The 25,506-nt window shown below is 43.2% G+C and overlaps 1 protein-coding gene across 1 annotated transcript in view; it reads right to left on the reverse strand.

Annotated features, from left to right (window-relative positions):
- The window catches only part of WIPF3 (WAS/WASL interacting protein family member 3), an 82,741-nt gene that overhangs the window by 39,637 nt on the left and 17,598 nt on the right, over positions 1 to 25,506 (reverse strand). Inside the window, exon 2 of the mRNA XM_055590489.1 lies at positions 18,412 to 18,561. Coding sequence (XP_055446464.1) covers positions 18,412 to 18,504 — 93 coding nt within the window. The 5' untranslated portion in view covers positions 18,505 to 18,561. The remainder of the gene's footprint in view (positions 1 to 18,411; positions 18,562 to 25,506) is intronic.

The following is a 25,506-nucleotide window of genomic DNA, read 5'->3' on the forward strand; positions in this document are numbered from 1 at the left end:
TGGAGTGAGCGCCTGGGCATCGCCCACGCTGTTTTCCACTCTGATGAGAAAGGCAGCTATTTTAACCCAATCCCTCAATGATTATGGTCTGTTATCACTCAGTTCTGGTTAACCTACACTCTTTCGTCCTTGCTGCAGTGAAACATATTACTTTGTGTTCTTATCTTTTCATGTGTTTTATCTGAAGGTAGAGACCAAAGGACTCTACTGATTTGGGGGATCTCGCAGCCTAGCACAATCATTTGCAAAAAACAAAAACACACCTCAGACATTAGAGTAATTTATGCCTACTGACCAGTAGATTTTAAGATTTACTAATGAAATGTTAACTAAAGTTAAAAAAAAAAATAAAGCATTTCTCAAACCTCTAACACTGACTATGAGGTTCTTACATGGTATGAATCCCACCTCATCTATCTTCTGTCCAAGGGGACAAACCCATTTTCTATGAAGAGCTGGTGGGGCTTACCCTGGGTCTACCCATCCACTCCAGCCATAACTGAGTCCCGTTATTCCAGCAAGAATCACTAACAACAAGGTCCCAAGAAGGGAGTCAACAGCTGCTGTGTGGCCTTCGAGCAGAGCGATTTGCTTTGTGATGGTTGAAATACAGTCCTATAATGGATTGCTAAAACAATCTAAGGGGGTAAGGACTAGATACCACTCTCCATATAAGCTTCTAGAAATAGAAGTTATCTGCTCATTGATTCTGAAATGCATTACTCCTGCAGTCCACTCAGCAGTTTAATGTCATTAGACGCAAAGGTCTTTAAACAAGGTCTTAGAAGCAGAAGGCCCCTGCTAATCAGAAATTCTGCATTTTCTAAATAGTAGACAAAATAAGACAAAACAGAAAAAGTTAGAACAAAATAGACCAAAAAAAAAAAAGTACAAAACCTTGGGGGAAAGGATGTGTCTACACAGCAGGGAGTGACGATGCAAGATGCAGCCCTCTGTCTGGGGAGGGCTGACTCTAGAACTAGATTTGCCCTAAATGACCCTTCCTCCTAGCGTGGTGGAGGAGTGGAGAGGATAGAGGCTGGGTGTCCCTGAGCTGAGGGAGCCAGTGAGCAGCTTCTGTCCCTTCCTATTAACACAGACCGTGTGTACTTGTTTCCTGGGGCTGCCATAACAAAGAACCACAGCCCGGGTGACTTAAACAATAGAAATTTACTTTCTCACAGTCCTGGAGGCTAGAACTTCAAGGTCAAGGTGTGGGCAGGCTTGATTTCTTCTGCTTGCAAATGAGCATGTCCTCCTGTATCTTCACGTGTTAACCTTGCGTGCATGCATGCTAAGTTGCTTCAGTCATGTCCGACTCTTTGTGAATGTATGGACTGTAGCCCTCCAGGCTCCCCTGTCCATGGGAGTCTCCAGGCAAGAATACTGGAAGAATCCCTCCTCCAGGGGATCTTCCCAGGGATCCAACTCGAGTCTCCTGCATTGGTAGGCGGGTTCTTTACCACTAGCGCCACCTGGGAAGCCCACCCTATCAGTCACATGTGAGTTTGGAGGGGGACACAATTCAGCCCATAACATGTTGGGTATGACTTAATGTCAAAGCTATTTAACCATCAACCACTTCCCACTACTGAGTGTCTCTGACACTCACCAAAAAGAACTTTGTTAAGTGTGAACAAGCAATACAGTTTAGTTGTTTCATCTGCTTCGAGGTCTTCTGCACGTCTTAGAGGGCCTGAGCTTGTTTGTAAAACAGGACACCAGATTTGACCTTGACTCATGATAACAGTGTTTCAAGGTCAAACAGGTATTAAAATTAGCCCACTTGTCACATAGTATTATCCATAATGAAACATTAATACTGATAATTACTGGTAAATGTTAATACTGCACATGGGAATGCCACGCTGCATATTTTAGCTTCCAATTTCATCTCACTGAGGACCAAAGAACTGAGCCACAGCTGAGAATTCTTTTGAGGGCCTCAGAATAGTGTTCTATAAATACAGAGAAATTTCTGGGAAAAGCACATCGCTGGTGCAACCTTTAAAATTCTTATGTTGATGTCACCATCAGCAGGTGGCCTGGCTGTTTAATATGAGCTTTGGTGTCACCAGCAAGCACCAGAGAGGCTGCACTCTCATTCACTGAATGTGAATTTCTGAAGCAGCGCCCAAGCCCAGGCACCACACAGGCACTGCTTATTCCACGAGGGAATAAGCAGGGGAAGGCTGGCATGTTTTCTTGCCAGGAGGCAGCCTGATTTCCCACACACTCTCCACAGCTTTCTTTATTCCACTATCTCGGTTCCTAACTCCCTTACCAGAGTTTCCAGGAATCACCTTCTAAATAAACTACTTGAGAACCAAACCTTTGTCTCCGAGTCTGCTTTTAGGGAAACCTCAAATTAGACCATGATCTTCTCTTTCTCACAGAGTGCGTGGAAAGAGTGACTCTATAGGAATGTCTTCATTCAACTGTCAACCTGTTTGCAGCAGTATGTTAGAGGATCACTGTTTTGAATGATAATACACAAGCACTATTTTAATTCCCTTGTGGCTCAGCTGGTAAAGAATCTGCCTGCAATGCGGGAGACCTGGGTTTGATCCCTGGGCTGGGAAGATCCCCTGGAGAAGGGAAAGGCTACCCACTCCAGTATTCTGGCCTAGAGAACTCCATGGGGTCTCAAAGAGTCAGACAGGACTGAGCGACTTTGACTTTCACTATTTTAAGTGGGCTTCTCTAGTGGCTCAGCGGTAAAGAATTCGAGCGCAGTGGCAGGAGATACAGGAGATGTGGGTTCGGTCCTTGAGTTGGGAAGATCCCCTGAGGGCACACTCCAGTATTCTTGCCTGAAGAATCCCATGGACAGAGGAGTCTGGTAGGCTATAGTCAATAGGGTCGCAAAGAGTCACGATTGAACGACTGAGCACACATGCACAATTTTAATTGCTATTGGGAAATCGTCCATGCCAAAAAGTGACTTTGAATGCATTCTGTCTTTTTTCCAGGCTTGTCCCCCCAACCTTAAGGCAGAAACCACAACTACATTTGGCAGGAAAGAGAACCAGAGGTTTGGTGAAATGCACTGATTCCTGAAATCAAGAAGGTACAGGACCCATCACCTAGAAGGTACGGGACCCATCACCTAGAAGGTGACGACAACACCCAAAAAGTTACAGCAGGTGGGGGTGGGGCGAGGGTTAGTACTCTGGACGTCAAAGCAGAGGGTTAGGGAACTGGGTGCTTGGGTGATCCTTGCTGGTCTTGGTTCTCCTGGCCTTAAAGTGACATGTTCTAGAACAGTGTATCCAAATACAGCTGCCATATGTCCATTCATTCCACCTAAGAGCTAAAGGAAGGATGCGTGTGCTGTTGTGTGTTTCGAGTTTTCATATGGGATCTCAGTGGTTCCTGGTATTCTCCCTAGAGCCTGTGTTCTAACCCCCACCTGGGAACATCACTATTATTGCTGGTGACTTTCCACTTTTCCCCAACTCCACCCTAGCTGTCTGCAGTGATTCTCCAGGTGGGGAAGGAGGGTGCTGTGCTCCCAGGGGTGGGTCCAGATCTCCATGATGGCCTTTGAAGAAGTGAGCAAAGACAGAGCACATTTCCAGTGAGTCTTTCTCCCTTAACAAATGGCTTCTTTTTTTTTTTTTTAAATCCTTACTATCGGATACAACAATGTACTTTTGCTGAGCATTTTTAGTGATAGTTATGAATTAGTGGTCAAAAAGCACAACTCATTTACCAGCCCTCAGTCGTGTTCGCAGGAGGGGCCCCTGAGCTACAGGAGTGGGCTGTGCCCTGTGTGCTGAGCCTTCCTCTCTGTTTTAGATCTGCTGCTAAGTCACTTCAGTTGTGTCCGACTCTGTGTGACCCCATAGACGGCAGCCCACCAGGCTCCCCCGTCCCTGGGATTCTCCAGGCAAGAACACTGGAGTGGGCTGCCATTTCCTTCTCCAGTGCAGGAAAGTGAAAAGTGAAAGTGAAGTCGCTCAGTTGTGTCCAAACCTCAGCGATCCCATGGACTGCAGCCCACCAGGCTCCTCCGTCCATGGGATTTTCCAGGCAAGAGTATTGGAGTGGGGTGCCATTGCCTTCTTTTTTAGATCTGAGTCCCAGTATTATTGTACTTTTCCCCCCTTCCAGTCAAACCAATAATATCTGCCAGAAAATCTTACAGTCTGCAGTGCCAAAAGGGTTAAAAAGAGAATCTGTATTTCACAGTCGTGAGATTTAAAATAGTCCCTAAGTGCCTAGGATCTGATCTCTTGAGAATAGCTGTTCACCTACTCAGGAACCCACAAGGGTTTGTTTGTTTGTTTTTTTTAAGCCATAACACACTTTCCAAGCTGTCTCCAAGGCCAAAGGTTTTGCCTCAGAGTGGGTTTTAAAGGTCGTTTTCCCTCACCATCCTCTGCAATCCTTGCGCAGACAACCACTGCGTTAGAGAGGAGAGAATGCTGAAGGTGAACATTTTTCCATATCTGGGTGACCTCGGTGTTGGGAAGAGTTGCCACCTGGAAAAGTTTTGCTTCAATAATTCCCACCACATCCTCTGTGCTTTGTCTGAGGAGAAAACAGCAGCTGAGTACTGGGTGTCCTTGCCCCTGGGCAGAGGACACTACACGCAATCGTTTCACAAACCATTGTTAGTTATCTGGTGTTTGAGTTAGATCTCAAGGCTTATTTCAATAAAAAGTAGCAAGGGAGGTGGTAGCTGCCAGCCTCACAGCTTCCCTGACACTCAAATTCAAAGTTACGTGTTGGGGTAAGATGCAGAAGGGAGGTTCAAGAGGGAGGGCGCATATGTATAGCTATGGCTGATTCATGATGATGTGTGGCAGAAACCAAACACTATTGTAATTACCCTCCAGTTAAAAATAAATACAAAAATATAAGTTAAAAAAATTTTCTTTAAGTCACCTGTTGCAATTCTAAATCTCAGAAGGAAAAAAATTCCATAAATCAACTCAATGATTAGAGGAGCCACCTCTGCTGGTAGTGGTGCTAAAAGCCTTAACAGGAATCTCTAGAAAACCAGGAACCACATTATATGGCGGAAGGAGGCAACATAGGTAATTTTAAGCAGATTCTATGCCTCCATAAATCTTACTTTTTAAAAATTAAGAAGCGGGGACTTGCCAGTGGTAGGGAATCTGCCTTGCAATGCAAGGGATGCAGGTTCGATCGCTGGTCAGGGAACCAGGATCCCACACGCCCTGGAGCAGCGGGGTGCCACAACCAGGGTTCATGTGCCCCAGTGAAAGATCCCACATGATGCAACAAAGACCCGATGCAGCCAAATAAATAAATGAATAAATGTTTTTTAAAAACCATGTACTATTTGGTCTCAAACATCCATTGGAATTAGTGAAAGCATGCTACATAATTCCCTCTTTGGTTCTGTTAAATCATCTCTACTTTGCATATTTTGAGGTTCCTGATGTTCATTAAAAAAATTTTTTTTATTATCGAACATTAGCATATAGAAAATCTGAGTCATAGACTGAGTCCCCATGTATCATCATCCAGCTTCAAAATCTATCAACTCACAGCTAGTCTTATTCTATCTTTATCCTAACCTGCTTTTCCCCTCCAAATCCCTGCTTGTTAAAAAAACATACGTTCTAAATAAATTTAAAAAACATATATCCAACATTGTATGATATCAAAGAAAAATGCTCTTTAAAATGCAACAATATTATTAAATAAAATTAACTATAATTTCTTCATGTCAACCAATATCCTACCAGTGTTCAAATTCTCCTGGTCTAACAGTAGAGTTTTATAAAGGTGAAAGATTTATATGATCTGAAGAGAAACCAGAACAGAGTTGTTTTTTTTAATTCACTTATTTTTAAAAAGTGAAACAAAGATGAATATTTTTCATATTATATATGAAATATAAATGAAATATATATATAAATGGCTCAATTCACAAAGAAGATAGACATCGTAAACCATTAGACACCTTAACAATAAAAAAGATACATAAAGCAAAAATCAGAAGATATAAAAGGGAAAATAAAAAATATATAATCATAGAGAGACATATTAATATTTCAGTAGAGTTTTAAATGAAAGTTTGGGCCATGAAGAGAGAGGCCAAGCCATAGCATTTGAATCTCAGCATCTCTGAGGTGCCCCAAAGCCCAAAGAACATCTTTGTTTGCTTTAGATAGGTGCTCAGAGCCAGGGCATCTAGAATTCCTGCACAAACATCACCATTAAACCTTCCAGGGAAAGGTGTGCTCTACCCTTAGGCAGCCTCTTGGCCTGCTACTACGAAAGCTGCTAATAAAATGACAAACCAAACAGCAGCTGAGAAAACAGAGCCTCCTCTAAATGTTTAAAATATTTGAATCAGGCTGCCATTTATTTCACTGGAGTGGCTCCTACAGGACACACCCTCCACCGTGCGGGTCTCCACACACACCTGATCACCACGAATGCCGTGATCAGAGCTGCGATCCCATAGCCGAGGGCTCACTGCTGTAATCTGTGGGTGAGTCCAGGTGCCTCACGCTGGTACCCTATGGACTCAGGGCACTCAATGCAGTGTGAGCCCGTGAGAGGAGAGAAGGCAGACCACTCAGCTAGCTCTTCAGATCATGCCATAAGGGTAGGTACCAGGCACCGTGGACTTGGAACCCCTGAAACCTAGAAGCGGTAACCTTGGCCTTCCAATTTGCGGACTTTTTTCAGACTGCTGGCATGACTCCTTACTTTGAAAAGCTCAGGCTTCCAGCCTTGATCTTGACCGCTGGTCTCTGACCTCCGGCAGCACTAACCACAGGAGCCTCTGCCCTCAACTTTGTCCCAGATTTGATCACTTGCCCAGCTGTTTCCTGGTCCCTGAGATAAGAGTAGCTGTCGTTTACTAAGCAGGCACTGGGTAAACAACAGCTTCTCTTGTTATCTCATTAGAACCTCACAACAACCCCAGATTTGTGCATTCAACACATACATGCTGACTGCCTACTACATGCAGGCATTGCTCAGGGGTTGACGATACACTGAGCAAAACAGACAAAAACCCCTCCCTTTCTGGAGCTTCCACTCTAGGGCTGATCCCTAGGAAGTAGCAGTTATTATCCCATTTGCAGATGAGGAAACTGAGGTTCTGAGTTGCTTGATAATTTGCTAGACACCACAGAGCTAATAAATGACACAGCACAGATTCCGTTTCCAAGCTGTAGGACTCTACAGCCCACATGCCTTTGTTTTTGTGCTTGAAGGAACACACCACGCTGCATCATCGCATGATCCCTATTGAAACTGACAGTCTGGCACACTGAAGGCTGAACGGATGATGACACAGGAACTGACATGCTTTTCACCTTTGTGTTTCAAATGCTGTCTGTGGTACAAGTGGAGTCCTGCTTTCACCAGCTTGAAAACACATTCACACTCCTGCACTGGGAACAGACCTTATTCAAACAGGAATCTATTATTACCATGTCCAAGATTGGGTACACTGTGTTGCTTTCCCTGGGTTTTTTAAAAAGTCTTTATGGAAAGCCAAGGTCCAAAGTCTATTCTTTTAGAAACAATAACAAATTAGAATGGGGCGGATTGTGCCAAAGGACATTTTATGACTTTAGAAATAAAACCCAGGCGTTAACTTGTGCTAGCCCTGAATGTGTTGCTGCTGCTGCTGCTGCTAAGTCGCTTCAGTCGTGTCCGACTCTGTGTGACCCCATAGACGGCAGCCCACCAGGCTCCCCCGTCCCTGGGATTCTCCAGGCAAGAACACTGGAGTGGGTTGCCATTTCCTTCTCCAACACATGAAAGTGAAAAGTGAAAGTGAAATCGCTCAGTTGTATCCGACTCTTAGCGACCCCATGGACTGCAGCCTACCAGGCTCCTTTGTCCATGGGATTTTCCAGGCAAGAGTAGTGGAATGGGCTGCCATTGCCTTCTCTGCCTGAATGTGTTACTTCTGATCTAACTGAGTTTGTTTTAGAAAATATTCTTGGTAACATGTGAATGTGTTGATGGTGTTCTGACAGGACACAGCATAGAATGCATCCGGCTTTGAAGGCTTACACAGGTGGAAGATGTCAAGTATTGGTTGGTTAGTTCACAGTGAGTTTGCTTTGTGAATTACAATATCTTCACGCAACTCACTAGTTCAGGAAGTTATGCTAGATATTGAGTGCCTACTATGTGCCTTGAACTGACCTTGGCACAGACTCCCTGTCTCAGAGTCACTCACTGGCTCCTTTCATCCCTTGATCCTTCTGTTCAGGAGAGAACCCAAAGCATTAGCAAGACCCATCCAGTGCCCGATGCTCAGAGAAGTAAGCTTAGGAAAATGGTGACTGATGCAGAGGGCACAAGGGCTCTTTAAAGATGAGATGTCAAGGACCTCATATGCGGGAAATACACAGCGAAGAAGCAAGACAAGGGACAAAGTTTTGGTCTGGGAACAATCCACTGTACTTTCAGCACTTCTGTGACATGTTATTGTTGTTTAGTTGCTAAGTCATGTCCGACTCTTTGAGACACCTTAGACTGTAGCCCACCAGGTTCCTCTCTCCATGGGATTTCCCAGGCAAGAATACTGGAGTGGGTAGCCATTCCCATCTCCAGGGGATCTTCCCTACCCAGGGATCGAACCCATGTCTCCTGCACTGCAGGCAGATTCTTTACCACTGAGTCATCAAGGAAGCCCTAAAAGCCTAGTCATCTCTGGATTCAGGCTTTAAACTCTTTAGAAGCAGACACTGAGTAATTCTGTGCAGCAAAAGCTCAGTAAATTTGCATGACAGCTTGGTCAAGGTTAAGGACAGTCCTGGGTCACTGAACTCAGTATGTCCACCGTGTGCCTAGCAGCATTCCCAGAGACCCCAGTTTCCTGAGCCCATAAAGAGCCCACAGCTGTAAACTGATGATAAGACCAAACTGAGTTCCCTTGCATTACACCTGCCTCTTTAAAGTTGATTCTCTGCTTTTAAACCATGGGTTTTACTCAGAGGGTACCTTGCAACATGCTTTTTCTATTAAAAAGGAGAAAAAACCAATAAGCAAGTGAGGGGAAATGATGGAATCATAAAGAAAAGAAAAGGCAAGAAAAAAAATAAAAGCAATCTTAGGGAGGAGGCTTGAGCATACAGGGAGAAACGCGGGAGCTCTGTCTTAGGTGTGAGAATGGGAGACCATGGACTTCCTGGCTCTTAGATTCAAGAGGTGGTGGTACCCCTGCGAAGGTCTACATCACAGGCAGCTGGCTTCATGGCTCAGAGCAGGGATTCTGGCACCATTTTGCTGGTGTGCAAACCATGGCTCTGCCAGTGACTGGCTGTGTGATCCAGGCTAAGTCACTTCCCCTCCATGCCTTAGTTAACTCTGAGAATAACAACAGTACCTGCCTCAAAGTGTTACTGTGAGGATTAACTCAATTATGTGCTAAGCACCTTAGAACAACACAAAGCATACAGTAATCACCACATAAGTGTTGGATGCTATAGTCATCAGTGCTGCTTCTTCCACCTGTACACATTTGGAAGCAGCAGAGCACAGAGCAGAAAGGCATTCAGAGACCTGGGGAAGAATCCAGCCTCTGCCCCTTACTGGCTATATGACACTGGGCACCTTGCAGGTCTCTCAGTGCCTCAGTTTTCCCATCTGTAAAAGGGTGCTATCATCCCATCTCACTGGATTGCTCTAAACATGTGTGCACGTGTGTGCTCAGTCGTGTCAAACACTTTGCAACCCCATGGACTGTAGCCCACCAGGCTCCTCTGTCCATGGAATTCTCCAGGTGGGAACATTGGAGTGGGTTGCCAATTACTTCTCCAAGGGATCCCCCACCCAGTGATCGAACCGACATCTCTTGCCTCTCCAGCATTGGCAGGCAGATTCTTTACCATTGCGCCACCTAGGAAGCCCCCCAACTTAGATAATCCACGTTAAGTGAGTGCTTGGCCATTTGCTGGGAGGGTCCCAACATCCCTTGCCACTGGCTTACAGCTTTCTCAACCAGGTCAGGGCTGGATATCTGATTGCCAGCAACAACCTGGAATTGGTCGTTTTTTCCCTTTTATGGCAAGAAAGGAAAGAGCAGTTTGGGGAAAGGGGTACGTGGCCCCCAAGAGCTCAGGTACACCAAACCATGGTGGCTCTCCTCCATACAACAGTGCACATGTGAAAAGACACCCCTGGGTAGGGGGAGTGATTCACCAGCAGTTTTTCTAGGAATAGTTACACTGCAATTGTAAAAGATTTCAAAGGCAAAGAGCCAGCAGATCCTGGTGTAAAATGAAGCTCCGGTTTGTAGGCTAGTGATCGCTGCTACTGAGATGGCAGAGGGTTTCGAGGGCTGCCCTCTGACCTAACAGCGCATGGCTGCTTCTTGCCATATATCCTGGCTCAGATGCTGTGTGAGAGTGGCTGAGGCTCCTGGGTACCTGTGAAATTTAATAAAAGCCTTTAAAGAGCCCTGGCAGGCTTTTCTCGCCAAGGCGTTCTGCATGGACAATCGCTGCCTCTAGAACCCCACTGCAGGCTTCTCCTTTTTTTCTTGCCACCCCTCCCACCTGACAGTTGTGAAAAAGAAACATATTTAAATACTGTCCTGAATGGCCCTTTGGAAGTATGAGTGACGGGTCCTGCCACACCTCTCTCGCCGACCAAGTAAATCTGCTGCAGACTGCCTCCGTTTTTCACTGAAGCCGTGTTACTGCTTAAGGGTGCAAACAGACAGAGGAGAAACGGAGAATCATGTTCTTAAAATAACTTGAAGACAAACGTTTACTTTTGCAAACTGTTAAGCAGGGACTGAATATTAACTGAATACCATCCTAATAGTTTGGCCTCATGCACAAGCCTTTTCCTAGTCCCAGTGGCGACTGTCCACCCTGGGTAAACCAACATCCTCAATTCCTCATTAGTGACACTAATCAAAGTGCCAGAGTGTCAGGAGAATCTGAGTGACAGTATTGAAGATTTTTAAGCCTCTCATTATTCTAAATGCACCAGTCTACATGCAAATTACCTTTTCCAGAATACAGGGTATGCAATTCTACTGAGCCCGTTTCCACCTAGGGCCCCCGACCTCTGCCTTTTTCTTAAACCAGAGCAAGCAAAACTCCAAAAGAGCCTCCCTTGAGGCTTCAGATACCACTCCATTTTCCACATTTCCTTTCACAGATTGACATGTTTTTTATACCACATGAGCTCCTGCATCCTAGAGACGGTGGGAAAACCTCCCAATGTTAGCCTCAGCTGGTATTTTCTGACACTGGGAAGTCTACTGCACCCATGAATCATGCAATCCTTGCACTACACAGAGGAAAATTATCTCACTGAATCTCCTGAATGCAAATATAGACTCTGGTACAGAGTAACGAGGGGATAAACAATGAGGGGCCACAATATGCTTCTCATTGTATAAAATTTCCCTCCAGCACTGTATTAAATGTTACCCATGGAAGACAAGGAGAAGGCAATGGCACCCCACTCCAGTACTCTTGCCTGGAAAATCCCATGGACAGAGGAGCCTGGTGGGCTGCAGTCCATGGGGTCGCGAAGAGTTGGACACTACTGAGCGACTTCACTTTCACTTTTCACTTTCATGCATTGGAGAAGGAAATGGCAACCCACTCCAGTGTTCTTGCCTGGAGAATCCCAGGGATGGTGGAGCCTGGTGGGCTGCCGTCTATGGGGTCACACAGAATCGGACACGACTGAAGCGACTTAGCAGCAGTAGCAGTAGCAGCATGGAAGGCAGGCAGAGGAGTACCTGGCACCATGGTATCTTACTAGAATTTTAGTTTTCATAGAAAATAAATGATTATCAAGCCAGTTTCCCTTTTGATTTTAAATAAGAAGACACAGATCTCCCCTAGGATTACTGTTTCTTCCTTGGACTGTTTAAGTTGGAACAGCAACATTGAAAATAATGCTACAAAAATTTGCAGAGTTTCTTTTAAAATAAACACACCTGCTGTGGCCATGACCCCACTGCAGGCTTTGCCTGGGCAACCCCATGCCAAATAATTTATCAGCTGGTCAGAGACAGGTAGAGTCCCTTTCTCTCTTGTAGACAATGTTATACGACTGTGACAAAAAAAAAAAAAAAAAGAGAAATCACAGGCCCCTCAAGGAGTTCATTCTTACCTCTTGGACACTACCAAAGGAACAGAGTAGATTTGAATACAAAAGCTCACTAAAAACCCTGCTGCATTTCAAAAATCAAATCCATTGTATTTTCTTTAGATCTTTTAAAAGTAACATCCTGTAACCAACACAACAATAATTCCATTGTAAGTGGACCAAGGTACCAAGTGGGCAATTTTGATATTGTTACTGGATTAGCATCTGGTCCCATCACTTCATGGCAAATAGATGGGGAAAAGGTGGAAACAGTGACAAATCTTATTTTCATGGGCTTCAGAATCACTGCGGACAGTGACTGCAGCCATGAAAGTAAAAGATGCTTGCTCCTTGGAAGAAAAGCTATGATAAACCTAGATAGCGTGTTAAAAAGCAGAGATGTCACTTTGCCAACAAAGGTCCATCTACTCAAAGCTATGGTTTTTCCAGTTGTCATGTATGGATGTGAGAAGTGAAGTAAAGTGAAGTGAAAGTCGCTTAGTTCTGTCCAACTCTTTGTGACTCCATAGTCCATGGAATTCTCCAGGCCAGAATACTGGAGTGGGTAGCCTTTCCCTTCTCCAGGTGATCTTCCCAACCCAGGGATCAAACCCAGATCTCCCACATTGCAGGTGGATTCTTTACCAGCTGAGCCACAAGGGAAGCCCACAGATGTGAGAACTGGACCATAAAGAAGGCTGAGCACCGAAGAATGGATGCTTTCGAATTGTGGTGCTGGAGAAAACTCCTGAGAGTCCTTTGAACAGCAAGGAGATCAAACCAGTCAATTGTAAAGGAAATCAACCCTGAATATTCATTGGAAGGACTGATGCTGAAGCTGAAGCTTCAATACTTGGGCCACCTGATGCGAAGAGCCGACTCATTGGAAAAGGTTCTGATGCTGGGAAAGAATGAGGGCAGGAGGAGAAGGGGACAACAGAGGATGAGATGGTTGGATGGCATCACGACTCAATGCACATGAGTTTGAGCAAACTCCAGAAGATAGTGAAGGACAGGGAAGCCTGGCATGCTGCAGTCCGTGGGTTTGCAAAGAGTCGGACATGATTTAGCAACTAAACAACAACAACTGGATTTCAATGGGATGAGACAAAGGAATGGAGCTCTAAAGACAGAGAAGTAAGGGCAAGAAAAGATGGGAAAACAGATGATGAAGGCTAGTTTTCAGTTAGAGCCTGCTCCAGAACTTCAGAAAGCCCCATCGGCCCTTTTCTCATTTCAAATAGATGCACATCCAGGGGAAGAGGTGAAGGGGAAAGACGAGAGGTTGGGAGAGAAAAAATTAAATGTTTAGCCTTATTCTAATCCCTGGATCTTCCAGAGCTAAGGTGAAGCCTGATCATACATATCACACAAAATGCCTCCTCCTTGCAAAGATGACATATAATACAATCTGCCATGCTGGTCCATGAGCACAGATGTTTCAAAGTCCTGAACACTGCCTACAAAGAGTTTAACTCCATTTCCTAACCCTGCTTAGTCACTAACTTGTATCTGACTCTGCAGCCCCATTGACTGTAACTCCCAGGCTTATCGGTCCATGGAATTCTCCAGGCAAGAATACTGGAGTGGGTTGCCATTCCCTTCTCTAGGGGATCTTCCCAACCCAGGGATTGAACCTGTGTCTCCTGCATCTCCTGCTTGGCAGGCAGATTCTTTACCACTGTGCCACCTGGGAAGCCTATTCTGTAAGTATTAAAACAAAAAACTCCACTCATTTCCACAAAATTTTTATTGATGGAATTCAAAATATAATAATAATAACTGAATATAATTTTAAAAACACAGGTCAACTAGGGAAAAGGGAAACCTTTTTAAGGGAAATAACAAATTGTTTAATTGGTGCTCCATCACTGTAGCATAGAAATAGCCAGAGACAATGTGTAACTGAATAAGCATGCCTGTGGTCCAATAAAATTTTATTGACTGAAATTTGAATTTCATCTATTTTTCATGTGTCACGAAACATTATTTTTCTTTTGATTTTTTTCCACCCACTTGAAAATGCAAACGCCATTCTTAGCTCGAAGGCTTACTAAAACTTGACCACGGGCTATGCTCTAGGTGGAAGCCTCTATTGTAGAAGGTCCCACATTCTGGATGTGTCTAGATGCCTGCTCAAAGAACACTCGTTTTTGGCAGGTTACTGCAGGGTGATGCTATGAATTTCTTTATGCATCACAGCAAAAGGCTTGTAATAATGACAGGTGATACTAAGTTTGATCCATATCAAAGGTACATTTTCCCCTTTGTAATTAGAAGTAATCTGTGAGTTATACTTGGAATCCTCCATTTATTCCATTTCCCCAAACCTGCCACAATGTGGTTTTAGGTTTTATGCATGATCCTTGCCTGAGTCAATCATTATATCGGAAGTCACAAAATAAATTTGATATGATTTTCAATGGCTACCTAGAATACTGTTTTGTGGATTACATAATCATTTTTTTATTGAACCTTCTGGTTTTAAATATTTAGATTGTTTCTTTTTTTTTTGGCTGCTATCATAAGTAATGCTTTCATTAATATGCTATAGATAAATACTTCTGTATACTATGATAAGTTACTTAAAGGAAATTAGTTGAAGTGAAAACTAGGTCATCGAGTCCAACCACTTTTTAAAGGGATTTGATCCATATTAACAAATTGTGTTTTAGGGAATTATACCAATTTTTGCTCCTATTAAGAGTAATAAGTGCCTGATAGATAAGTGCCTTTGTGTCTTACCTGGAAAACAAGCATTAGAACCAAAAGAACCTAAAGTCCATCCATCATGTCACTGGCTTCTTAAATCAAGTCTTCCAGCCTTGTGTGTGATGGGGGTGAATAAGTGGGAAGGGAGGCAGTAAATAAATAAACCACTAAAAAAAAGTAAGAAGTGCCTGATTCCTAACACTCAGGCAACATTTAAAAAGTGCCATCATCAAACTGATACATGAAATGGTTTCTTATTATTTTGACTTGTGTCTATTCAATTGTAGTGAGGTTGAAATATTTGTATTTATCCTACCCGGTCATATCCTGGGCTCATTTTTCTACTCATCTTTCCATATTGATCCATAAGAGCTCTTTATATGCTAACGCTGTTAATTCTTTGCCTAATATTTTTCCCATGGTAAATATTTTTCCCAGATTGTAAAAAGATGTGTTTTAAAAATATTTAAGTTTACTTGGCTACTTTCCTCCTAAATTGATTAGTTCCTCCATAAGAGGCATAATAAAAACAATTTAGAAATGAGAGCTGCTAAGTCACTTCAGTCATGTCTGACTCTGTGAGACCCCATAGACGGCAGCCCACCAGGCTCCCCCGTCCCTGGGGTTCTCCAGGCAAGAACACTGGAGTGGGTTGCCATTTCCTTCTCCAACGCATGAATGTGAAAAGTGAAAGTGAAGTCGCTCAGTCGTGTCTGACTCTTTGCGACCCCATGGACTGCAGCCCACTAGGCTCTTCTGTCCATGGGATTTTCCAGGCAAGAGTACTGGAGTGGGGTGCCATTGCCTTCTCCAAGAAATGAGAGAGGGAGTGCAAAAAATTATCCAAATGTAGAATTATTTTGTTTATGACAATTTAAGCATCTTAAAAGAAAAAGAATTCCCTAATGAAATTTAAAATTTTACTACCAGCATTCAAAATTCTCTTCTGATCTTTTCTATTTAATACATATATAGCTGATTTCATGGTGCACAACATATGCATTGCTTTTACTTCATCATTCCATATCTACTTTCTATAATCAGCAGTTACAAATGTAATTTTTAATTAACAATATGGCATAATGTAATTTTTAATTAACAGGTTGACAATGTAGTTCATTTAGTTCTCACAAACCATTTATGATTTAATTTTTCACTAGAATAAATCGCTTTGCTGTGCACCTCCTCTGTATAAATTCTTTTTTGGTTCCTTTAGGTAAATTCTGAGTCAATCTCAAAAATAAAGCTACTTGATTGCCAGGGGGAAAAGGGGGTACATTCAGGTTTGTTGTTTCTTTGTCAGAACACTCCAGAAAGACTCACTTAACATTTGAGTCCCAAGTATTTGTATGTCACTAGCACAGAATCTGCCCACAGTGCAGGAGACACAGGAGACGGGTTCGATCCCTGAGCCGGGAAGATCCCCTGGAGAAGGAAATGGCAACTCAGTCCAGTATTCTTGCCTGGGAAATCCCACAGACAGTGAAGCCTGGAGGGCTACAGTCCATAGGGCTGCAAAGAGTCGGATGCAACTGAGCGACTAACACTTTCACTTTGCAGCCATGTTTAAAAGGGCTTATTTTCCCAAATCCCCAACAATATAGGTTTTGGTAAGTTTATTTATTCTAGCTAAGTCTATGGGTATATTGTGGTATTTGAAGTTACTTTAAATTGTGCTTCTTCAGGTCCAGCAGGTCTGTGTAAGACCCATATTATAGTTTTATGTATGTTTCTTTCACTTATAAACTGTCCATTCCATGCTTTCCTTGTGTCAAATTCAGCAGGGGGACTTCAGTACTCATTCTTAGTCTTTCTATATATTGGTCAGCGAGCTTTCAGATACAACTCACAGTACGTATGTGCTTTCTTTCCGCTGTCTTCAAGGGCAAGGGCCAAGTTTCAGGCAGGTCTATGCCCCTGCGCTTCAGATATGGTCAGTGTGCCATGCTAATGCCATGGGGTGACCTGTGACCTCAGGCACACCCTTGTTCTCACCATGGCCAGTATCTGTGCAGCAGGGACTCAGGCCTTCCCTTCATAACCCATACTCCCATGGTCACGTCATCTGTGGATCTGAGGGGAGGAGTGTACTCTGGGTTGGGGGAAGAGAATGGCAGGCAAGGCTCTTTTCCTGGCTTTTGCTGACATGGCTCACATCACCCCTGGGCAGCCCTGCCTGTGCACACCTTATCGCCATGGCATCCATATCTTTCATCTTCCACTGAAAACAGGAGCAGCGGTTCTTGTACCAGACCTGGCTCTGAGTTGGAGGATGAGGGCATGAGAAGTGTCCTGCGGTTTCTTCTGAGGAAGGGCTTGCTATGAGCATTAAGCACAAACACTGTGCTAAAATCAAGGAAAGCGAGAAGATTTTGCCCTCAAGGGAACAGTTGGCAACGTTTAGGGACATTTTCGATGGTTATAACTGGGGGTGCGACTAGTAGGTAGAGGCCAGGGATGCTGCTAAACAGCCTGCAACGCACAGGACAGCCCCCCCGCAAAATGACCTGGCCCCAGTGTCCATGGTGCTAAGGGCGAGACAGCCTGTTCTAAAGCAAAATAACCACTTTCTGTGCCGCTCCTCGGAGAAGCCATTGGCAATCCACTCCAGTACCCTTGCCTGGAAAATCCCATGGATGGAGGAGCCTGGTAGGAGGTAGTCCATGGGGTCACGAAGAGTCAGACACGACCGAGCGACTTCACTTTCACTTTGCACTTTCCTGCATTGGAGAAGGAAATGGCAACCCACTCCAGTGTTCTTGCCTGGAGAATCCCAGGGACGGCGAAGCTTGGTGGGCTGCCGTCTATGGGGTCGCACAGAGTCAGACACGACTGAAGCGACTTAGCAGCAGCAGCAGCAGTGCCTCTCCTTCTAAACTCAAAGCAAACTATTAAACCAAGAGAGAGTATCAGCAACACACTGAAATAGACTAATTCAGTCTTGTGCAGGTGGGGAGATTTCATTTAGAGATGTTGGTGGCACTAGTGGTAAAGAACCTGCCTACCAATGCAGGAGACATAAGAGACAAGGGTTCGATTCCTGGTTCGGGAAGATCCTCTGGAGAAGGACATGGCAACCCACTCCAGTATCCTTGCCTGGAGAATCCCATGGACACAGGAGCCTGGTGGGCAAAGTCCATGGGGTTGCAAAGAGTTGGACACAACTGAAATGACTTAGCACATTTTGTTGTGGCATCTCATATGCCACTCCTCTTACTTGGTCCCAGAACTGGGCGGCTGAAGCCCAAGCTACTGTTACCAACATCCAGATCACAACCTGGAACTTGATGTGAGCATGCCTCCTTGACTCATTGCAGCCTCCCAACTGCGGTTTCCTGTGAGATGGAAGAGTTGATTAGGGAGACCTGGGAAGCCTATATTGAGCAGCACGAATTAAAAATCATGTAGACATCTGTAGAGGACGCTAGGGTAGAGGGTGGGGGCTGCCAAAGAACTGGGAGGGAAATATGTGGCCAGACTGGTTTGGAGTTAGACCCTGGCACGATAGAGCTAGCTACCTAAGATGCCACCTGCCCTAGAGGAGCCAGGTGATGGCTGATTTTGAATATTTAAAACCTGTTCCAGCATATTCCAGTAAAACAGACAGAAAAAAACCCAAACAGGTCTTACCGGCGGTGCTGACGGTGGGGGTGGGGGAGGAGCCCCCAGTGGTGGGGGAGGTGGAGGCAGAGGAGGAGGAGGCGGAGGTGGAGGCACTGGCATATGTCACGGCGTGGGTGTCTCTTGCTTATGAATGGTCCCAAGAGAACGGTCTCTGCTCTGGAAAGGAGAAAAGGGAGAGTTTTAAACTTGGATGCCTTTATTCATGCACACGTCACACAGACATATGGATTTTATGGGTAGTTTGATTCACTTGCTATTCATTCATTCTTCTTTCAATAAATACAGAATACCCACTGTGAGGCAGGCATTGTGTCTACTGCTGGAGACTGAAACAAATAGCCAGATTTTAGAGAGAATTAGGTAACAAAACTGATAAAAATTTAGCTATTTATGTCTCAATATAATAGAACATGTTAATACATAAATAGCAACACTTCATTCCATAACAACAATTTCAAGTAACAGATTCTACCTCTTTAAACATTAAACATCTATCATTTCGCATGCAATTTAAAAATATTTTGCACATACTCCCATTTTCCTAAGCAGAGTAAATGGAATGAAATTCAACCTTTTCTGAATGTTGCAGGCTCAATGGTTACTCAGGGTGCCAGCCTCCAGCCAGGCTTACATGGGCATTAGCTATTTTCCTGCTTCCTTCTCTGTTGTCACTCTTACTTTTCTTGCTGTTCTTCTGTTGTTGGGTCTATACAGTCATCTGGGTGGGAGCCTGACACTTCTCCCCAAAGGCTTTATATCCGGTATTTGCTGCATGGAGGGCTTTGGAGGTATGATTCTGCAAATATGGTTATGTTTCAGAGAGTTAATATTGTAGGATGTCTGATCTCCAGATAAATATGGCATTGCTCTGTATAATGTGTTTGCATGCATATGTCTGTGAATGTTTTAAAATCTAGATACAGAAATAAACCTCAGACTTAAGCAAGGGTAATTTTGTTTTTTTGTCCTTCTAGTCACTAGAAGACTGGAACAAGGCCTGTGCCTCTGTTTCTTCAATGTAAAATCCCAATTCATTTATAGTATTCTAGCTTTTTTACCAACAGCCTTTACTGTTTGCAACATGATCCTTATTAGTTATCTATTTTATATATATTAATAGTAGTGTGTATATGTTAATCCAAACCTTCCTATTTACCTCTCCTTCCTTACCCCCCTCCCATAACCATAAGTTTAGAGCTGATTTTCATTATTCATGGTATAGTTGCCAAGAAGACTGAGTTAGCAAATACCTGAACCACCGCTCCTAGAAAAGATACAGGATTAGGCTTATGAGAGCCTCTGGTTACAAGATTTTTGTCAGCTTATCAGCTGACAACATATAACTTTGTTTTATATATTTGTGTTTCTCACTAAAGATACCTTATTTCACACAGACTGTTTTGTAACTCCTGCCTGTGTGTGTGTGTGTGTGTGTGTGTGTGTGTGTTCAGTTGCTCAGTCATGTCTGACTCTTTGCAGCCATGGACTGTAGCCTGTCAGCCTCCTCTACCCATGGAATTTCCCAGGCAAAAATACTGGAGTGGGTTGCCATTTCCTCCTCCAGGGGATCTTCCCAACCCAGGCATCAAACTCATGCCCATGTGTCTCCTGTACTGGCAGGCAGATTATTTTTCACTACCACCACCTGGAACGCTCTTTATGTTTTTCTCCATAAGGCATGTCATAGCCTTCCTGCATTCAGGAGCACTAAGCATCATTTCACTACCCTTGAGGGGGCCACTGAAACGAAATCACCAACAGTAAGCACAACATTTTGAAAAACATGGACACTTGTTTACAGGGTGAAAGTTGTAACCAGAAGGCAGAGTGCTGCCTTGTTCAACTTCAGCTGGGAACCTGGGTATGATGAAGCAGGAAGGACAAGCTTACCGAACAGGTAATTATCAAACTGTGGAATCCATGAATAATGAGGACTGACCCTTTTTTGGTGTAACTTTTTGAATCCCCTATATGTACTCAGGACTGCGTTAGGTACTTAGGTATGCTGTTTCATTTAATCCTTTCAACGATTCTGTGGTAGACATTGACATTTCCATAAAGAACCAAATTTTGTCTCAGAGAGGTAATGTAGTTTCTACTAAGTTTCAGAAAGAGTATCAGAGCTTCATAAAAGCCCTGTCCTTTCTGATTCAAAACTGCATTTATTAACTTGGTATATTTCAGATCATATTACTTCTCTGCTTCCATCTTGCAAAGATCTTGAAGTATTTCTGAGACCCTTGGGTGAAAAGGACCTTCTACAGGAAAGTATAACTCTTCCATGTGTTCCCCCCCTTAACTTAGCATCCTTTACTTTCCATCTAGGTTTATCCTTACAAATCTGAGAGTGACCAGGTGTCACTGGGCTTCTGTCCCGCTAAAATCAAAGGAATGATTTTTCAAGCTCTAACATGAAAGCATATTTTTACATTTAGCACTTGATGGTGCTGAAGGCTTTTTCTTGACAGATATAATCATTAAGCAATTACCTAGAGAATAATTTGTTAAAATCTGACAGTTAAGAATGCAGAGCTCCAGGAAGTCACAGGCTGTACCCATGAGCTCTTTGATGCTTTGTGCTCTCCCAATACATTAAAAAATGTCATTCTGCTCTGTAGTGTATTAAAAGTGATTAGGATAAAAAAAGCCAGATTCTCAAAGGCTTTCATATTTTCTCCCAACTCATGAAATAATCCTGAAAAACAGCATCAAGATGTAGGTAAGATAGTCAAACACCGTTAGACGAGAGGGTGGCAAATGGAACAGAGCTAGCGCTGTTAATACATGAGACTCTGACTGTGGGGGAGAGTGCTGGTCTGACAATCAGGCCTGGGTTCTACTTCTGCCACCGCTTTTTCCCAGTTGTGTGGCTTCAGTCAAGTTACTGACTTGGCCAAAATGTTCATTTGGTTTTTCCCATAGGATGTTATGAAAAACCCAAATGGACTTTTGGCCAACCCCATAGTTCACCTGTCTCACTTTATTTGTAAAAGTTACCATGCTTAATTCTTAGTTTGTTATAACAATTAACACAAAAAAACATAATACAGGTCCTGACAGAAAGCAGACACTTAACTGAAGCTGCATTTATCTTATCATACCCCCTCCTTCACTGCCACAAATAACTATAACAAAAGGTGGAGGAGAATAAATGCCCCAAGAGAGGTGTGGAGTGCTAAGGAATGTCATCATCAATTCAAACACAAAGGAAGGGGGACAATTAATAAACACTTAGTAGAAACTATTGCATTTTTCAACAGGTAGAAAGGTGGCGTAAGAATCGGTTCCTGTTGAAGAAGTAGCACATCAGCAGAGATAACAGAAGTAGAAGAATGCAAGCAGATGGGAGACTTAACATGTTTGGAAGAGAATAAGAAAAGGCTGGAACCACAGAGGGGCTTCAAGACACTATTCTGCAAGTGTCTCCTTCCTTGGGCTGAGGTGGGACATCTGGCATGTGGCTGTCCACCATCTTTTGAACACTTTTCCTAAGCCTGAGGAATTTCTTCTATTGTGAGTCCTGCCTCCCTCAGCCAGAAGCCACGAATTCCTGTTCCTAGCACCGCTTGCAGGCAGAGAACCGACCACTGTGACCATGGACTCAGAGGCGAGGAAACAGTGGAAGGTAAGGTGTGGAGAAGCCGGGCCAACAGGAGAGAAGACCTGGGCCTGAAGCAGGAGCACTCCCTCAACTCTGCCTGATTGATATGCAGTGGTTATGCAAGTCCAGTATTGACCAGATCTTCCCATTTCCCCCCTCAAAGTCCCCATATCCAGATTTTCACGTGAATCCCAATTTTGAAGTAAAACCAAATGAAAGCATTTTTGAAAACCAGTGGGTCAACAGAACATGTCTGCAGGTCATCCAAGGACCCACAAGATGCCAGAAGCCAACTGCTTTACAGGGAGCCGGTGAGGGGTGGGGCTGGGGCAGAAGAATTGATGCTTACTTAGTACAGGTGTTGAACTTTCTCGTCTTCCCTTCCCCCCATCTCCTCTTCATTCCCTACTTGATCAATCTGTCTGTTCTCCTTCAGAGAGAGAGATGGACTGAGCTTGCCTATGTTTTTATATTAAAAAGTTAACTATGTATGTTATTACATATAAATAAATATTATTATATTATACTTATAAATATATTTATTTATAATATATATGCATATTATATATAATATATTTAAATATATTATATTATATAAATTTATATATAATTATATTATAAATATTATTTCAGAGAGAAATAACTCATGGTTGACAATTTTACACACCAGTTGCTCTTGTCATAATCACACTTCTCTCCAAGAATAGTTTGTCAGAACACAGTTGTTCATAAATAGAAAATGTGCCTATTTTTTAACATATAAGCAAGGATTACTGCTACTATTTGACAAAAGTGTCTTTTGCTGGTTCTAAAAATATATTTGAATAGGAATCTGAAAATAAGGTTCTCTGGCCACTCATAACTTTTTATGTTTTGACACTGTCCAACTGAATCCCTTGTTTCTTTGGTTATGAAGTCAGGAAAAGAGAAGAGAGATTTCTCACCTCTGAACTAGTGCAGGTGGGAGAACCCTGTGAGGCCATTCATTTCTCACATCAAGGTTTCAGCAGGGTCCTGACACTCTATCAATCAGTCATTTATTTATCAAAGGTGCTTCGCGGCCAGGAAATCACAACCCAAGAGTGCATGAGCATATAAGGCACACACAAAGAGGTTCTCTAAAAATATGTGGTAAAACTGCCAAAGCTATAAGTAAAATAATAAAGAACTTAAAAAAAATCTCTCCAGGTAACGGTGAAAATGATTTACAAGTGGTCACTTTCTGTTGTCACTTCCTAATTGTTTCTGAGCGAATTTTCTGGGCAGAGTCCTCTCCTGGGCCTTCCCACCTGGAAGCTCTCATGCCCCACCCTCCACCTTGCTCAGTGAAGACTGCCCCCCTATTGGCAAGCAGAAGTTGGTGCTCTCACCCTCAATAGTATAAAATTCCTAGAATATTTAGCCTTTTGGGGGTAGTGGGGCATGTTGATCTGAGTAGGAAAGGAAGCAGGGGGTAGGGCAGAGGGAAATAAAAAGCACAGGATAAAATAAATTCTTGAACATTGCTGTTCTAGATTATAGTAAGATAAGTTAGTCCTGACACAGCCCTTGCTATGTGCCAGGCCCTATCCTTGGCGCTTTTCATATATAAACCCATTTAAGCCCCACGGTATCCTAATCAGATCGATACTACTATCACTGCTATCTTTCAGATGAGGAAACAGGCCCAGAGAGGTTAAGAAACCTGCTTAAAGTAACAGAGTGAATTACTGGAAGAGCTGGTATTCAAATCTGAGGTGTCAGGCTCCAGAGTCCATGCTCTTAAGCATCATGTTAACTTAAATCACTTGTAAACCTATGACTTTTATAGTTTTTTAACTGCATCCACACACCACCTGAACTAACTTTCAGTTAAATTATTACCATAAATGGAAGTCAATATCACTTGCCATCAATGGATGGTGATAATAAAAATCAACTTAATGATTATTAAATAAAATGTTCAACTTTGTGCCATCTAAACTCATTTCAGGCTTCCTTAGTGATACCTAACCTTGGTCCTTTGGGGAACAGTGGTCTGGAGCAGTGTTTTCCCAACTGTAATGGAGGATAAATTGCCCAAGGAGTCCTGTTAAAATGTAGATTCTGATTCAGTAGGTCTAGGGTGGGGCCTGAAATTCTGCATTTCTAGCAAATTCCCAGGTGGGGCCTAAACTGCTGGTCTGGGAACCACACCTTGAGTAGCTCTAGAATGTTGTAAGAATGCATGGTCTCCACCTCAGACCTACTGAATTGGAATTTTCGAGTCTCTTGCCAACAAGAGATTTTGTGCTCACTGACGTCTGAATAGCCCTGTTCTTTAACAACCAGGATGTTGAAACGCCCTGCCCCACATAGATGGAAGTTGTGTCCTCTACTGAGAAGGCTCTTTCTTCTGCAGACCAGTTCATTTCAGCAGTCTGGATCCATGAAAATGGCACTGTACTTAGGACTGGCATTGACACACAAAGGAAAGAGAAACGGAGCTGAGCGCCATTCACCTTTCACTCAGGTGATATGAAGGGCTTCCCGCACCTGAGATCCACACAGGCCAACAACAGCTCCTGAAGCTGAATCTGTTCAGGTCTGACTGGATATGACAGTTAATTATCTGCTGAAATGCTTTCCAGGCGGCACTAGTGGTAGAAGAACCTGCCTGCCAATGCAGGAGACGTAAGAGACTCTGGTTTGATCCCTGGGTTGGGAAGATCCCCTGGAGGAGGGCATGACAACCCATTCCAGTATTGCCTGGAGAATCCCATGGACAGAGGAGCCTGGTGGGCTACAGACCATAGGGTCACAAAGAGTCAGACACGACTGAAGTGACTTAGCAGGCACACACACGCAACGTTTAAAGGGTGAGTGCATATTGTCCATGAGTGTTGTGAAACCAAGATAAACTTTAACCACAGCCTAATATGAAAGCTACTCAGTCATACTTACAATGAGCTCAGAAATTGGTTTCCTTTTATAAGACTCTTACTGAATCACAAATTTGTTCCCAAATCACTGAATTCATTATAATAACTGAATAGTATTAGGGTAAAGGATATAAATAAAGATATTGGTAATATTTATCATTGACTCAGGCATTTAAATTATCACTAAATGCCACAAAAATCATTGTCTGTGTGGTTCCCAACAGCGAAAGGAGAAAATATTGATTTCATGTTTTCTTTTTTTTTTGCTGCCTTGAATTAGCTAAAAGAAGAACAAGGCTAATTAAAAATACACAATATTAATCACACATTTATAAGCAAGCCTCATTTTATGTAACAGCTATGCTTCTGAAAAATGGCATCTCTAATTTTGGAAAAATCGAGCTATGCTTTAAGGATACAAAAGGACTTTATTATTCAGTGGAAATCCATAATCAATGTTATAAAATAACAAGTCATTTTATAAAATAAATTACCACCTCTCTAATTTATTATATCATCACTGGAAAAGACCTTGATGCTGGGAAAGACTGAAGGCAAAAGGAGAAGGGGGCGGCAGAGGAGGAGATGTCTAGATAGCAT

The sequence above is a fragment of the Bubalus kerabau genome, chromosome 8 (genome assembly GCF_029407905.1).
Source record: "Bubalus kerabau isolate K-KA32 ecotype Philippines breed swamp buffalo chromosome 8, PCC_UOA_SB_1v2, whole genome shotgun sequence".
NCBI lineage: Eukaryota > Metazoa > Chordata > Mammalia > Artiodactyla > Bovidae > Bubalus > Bubalus kerabau.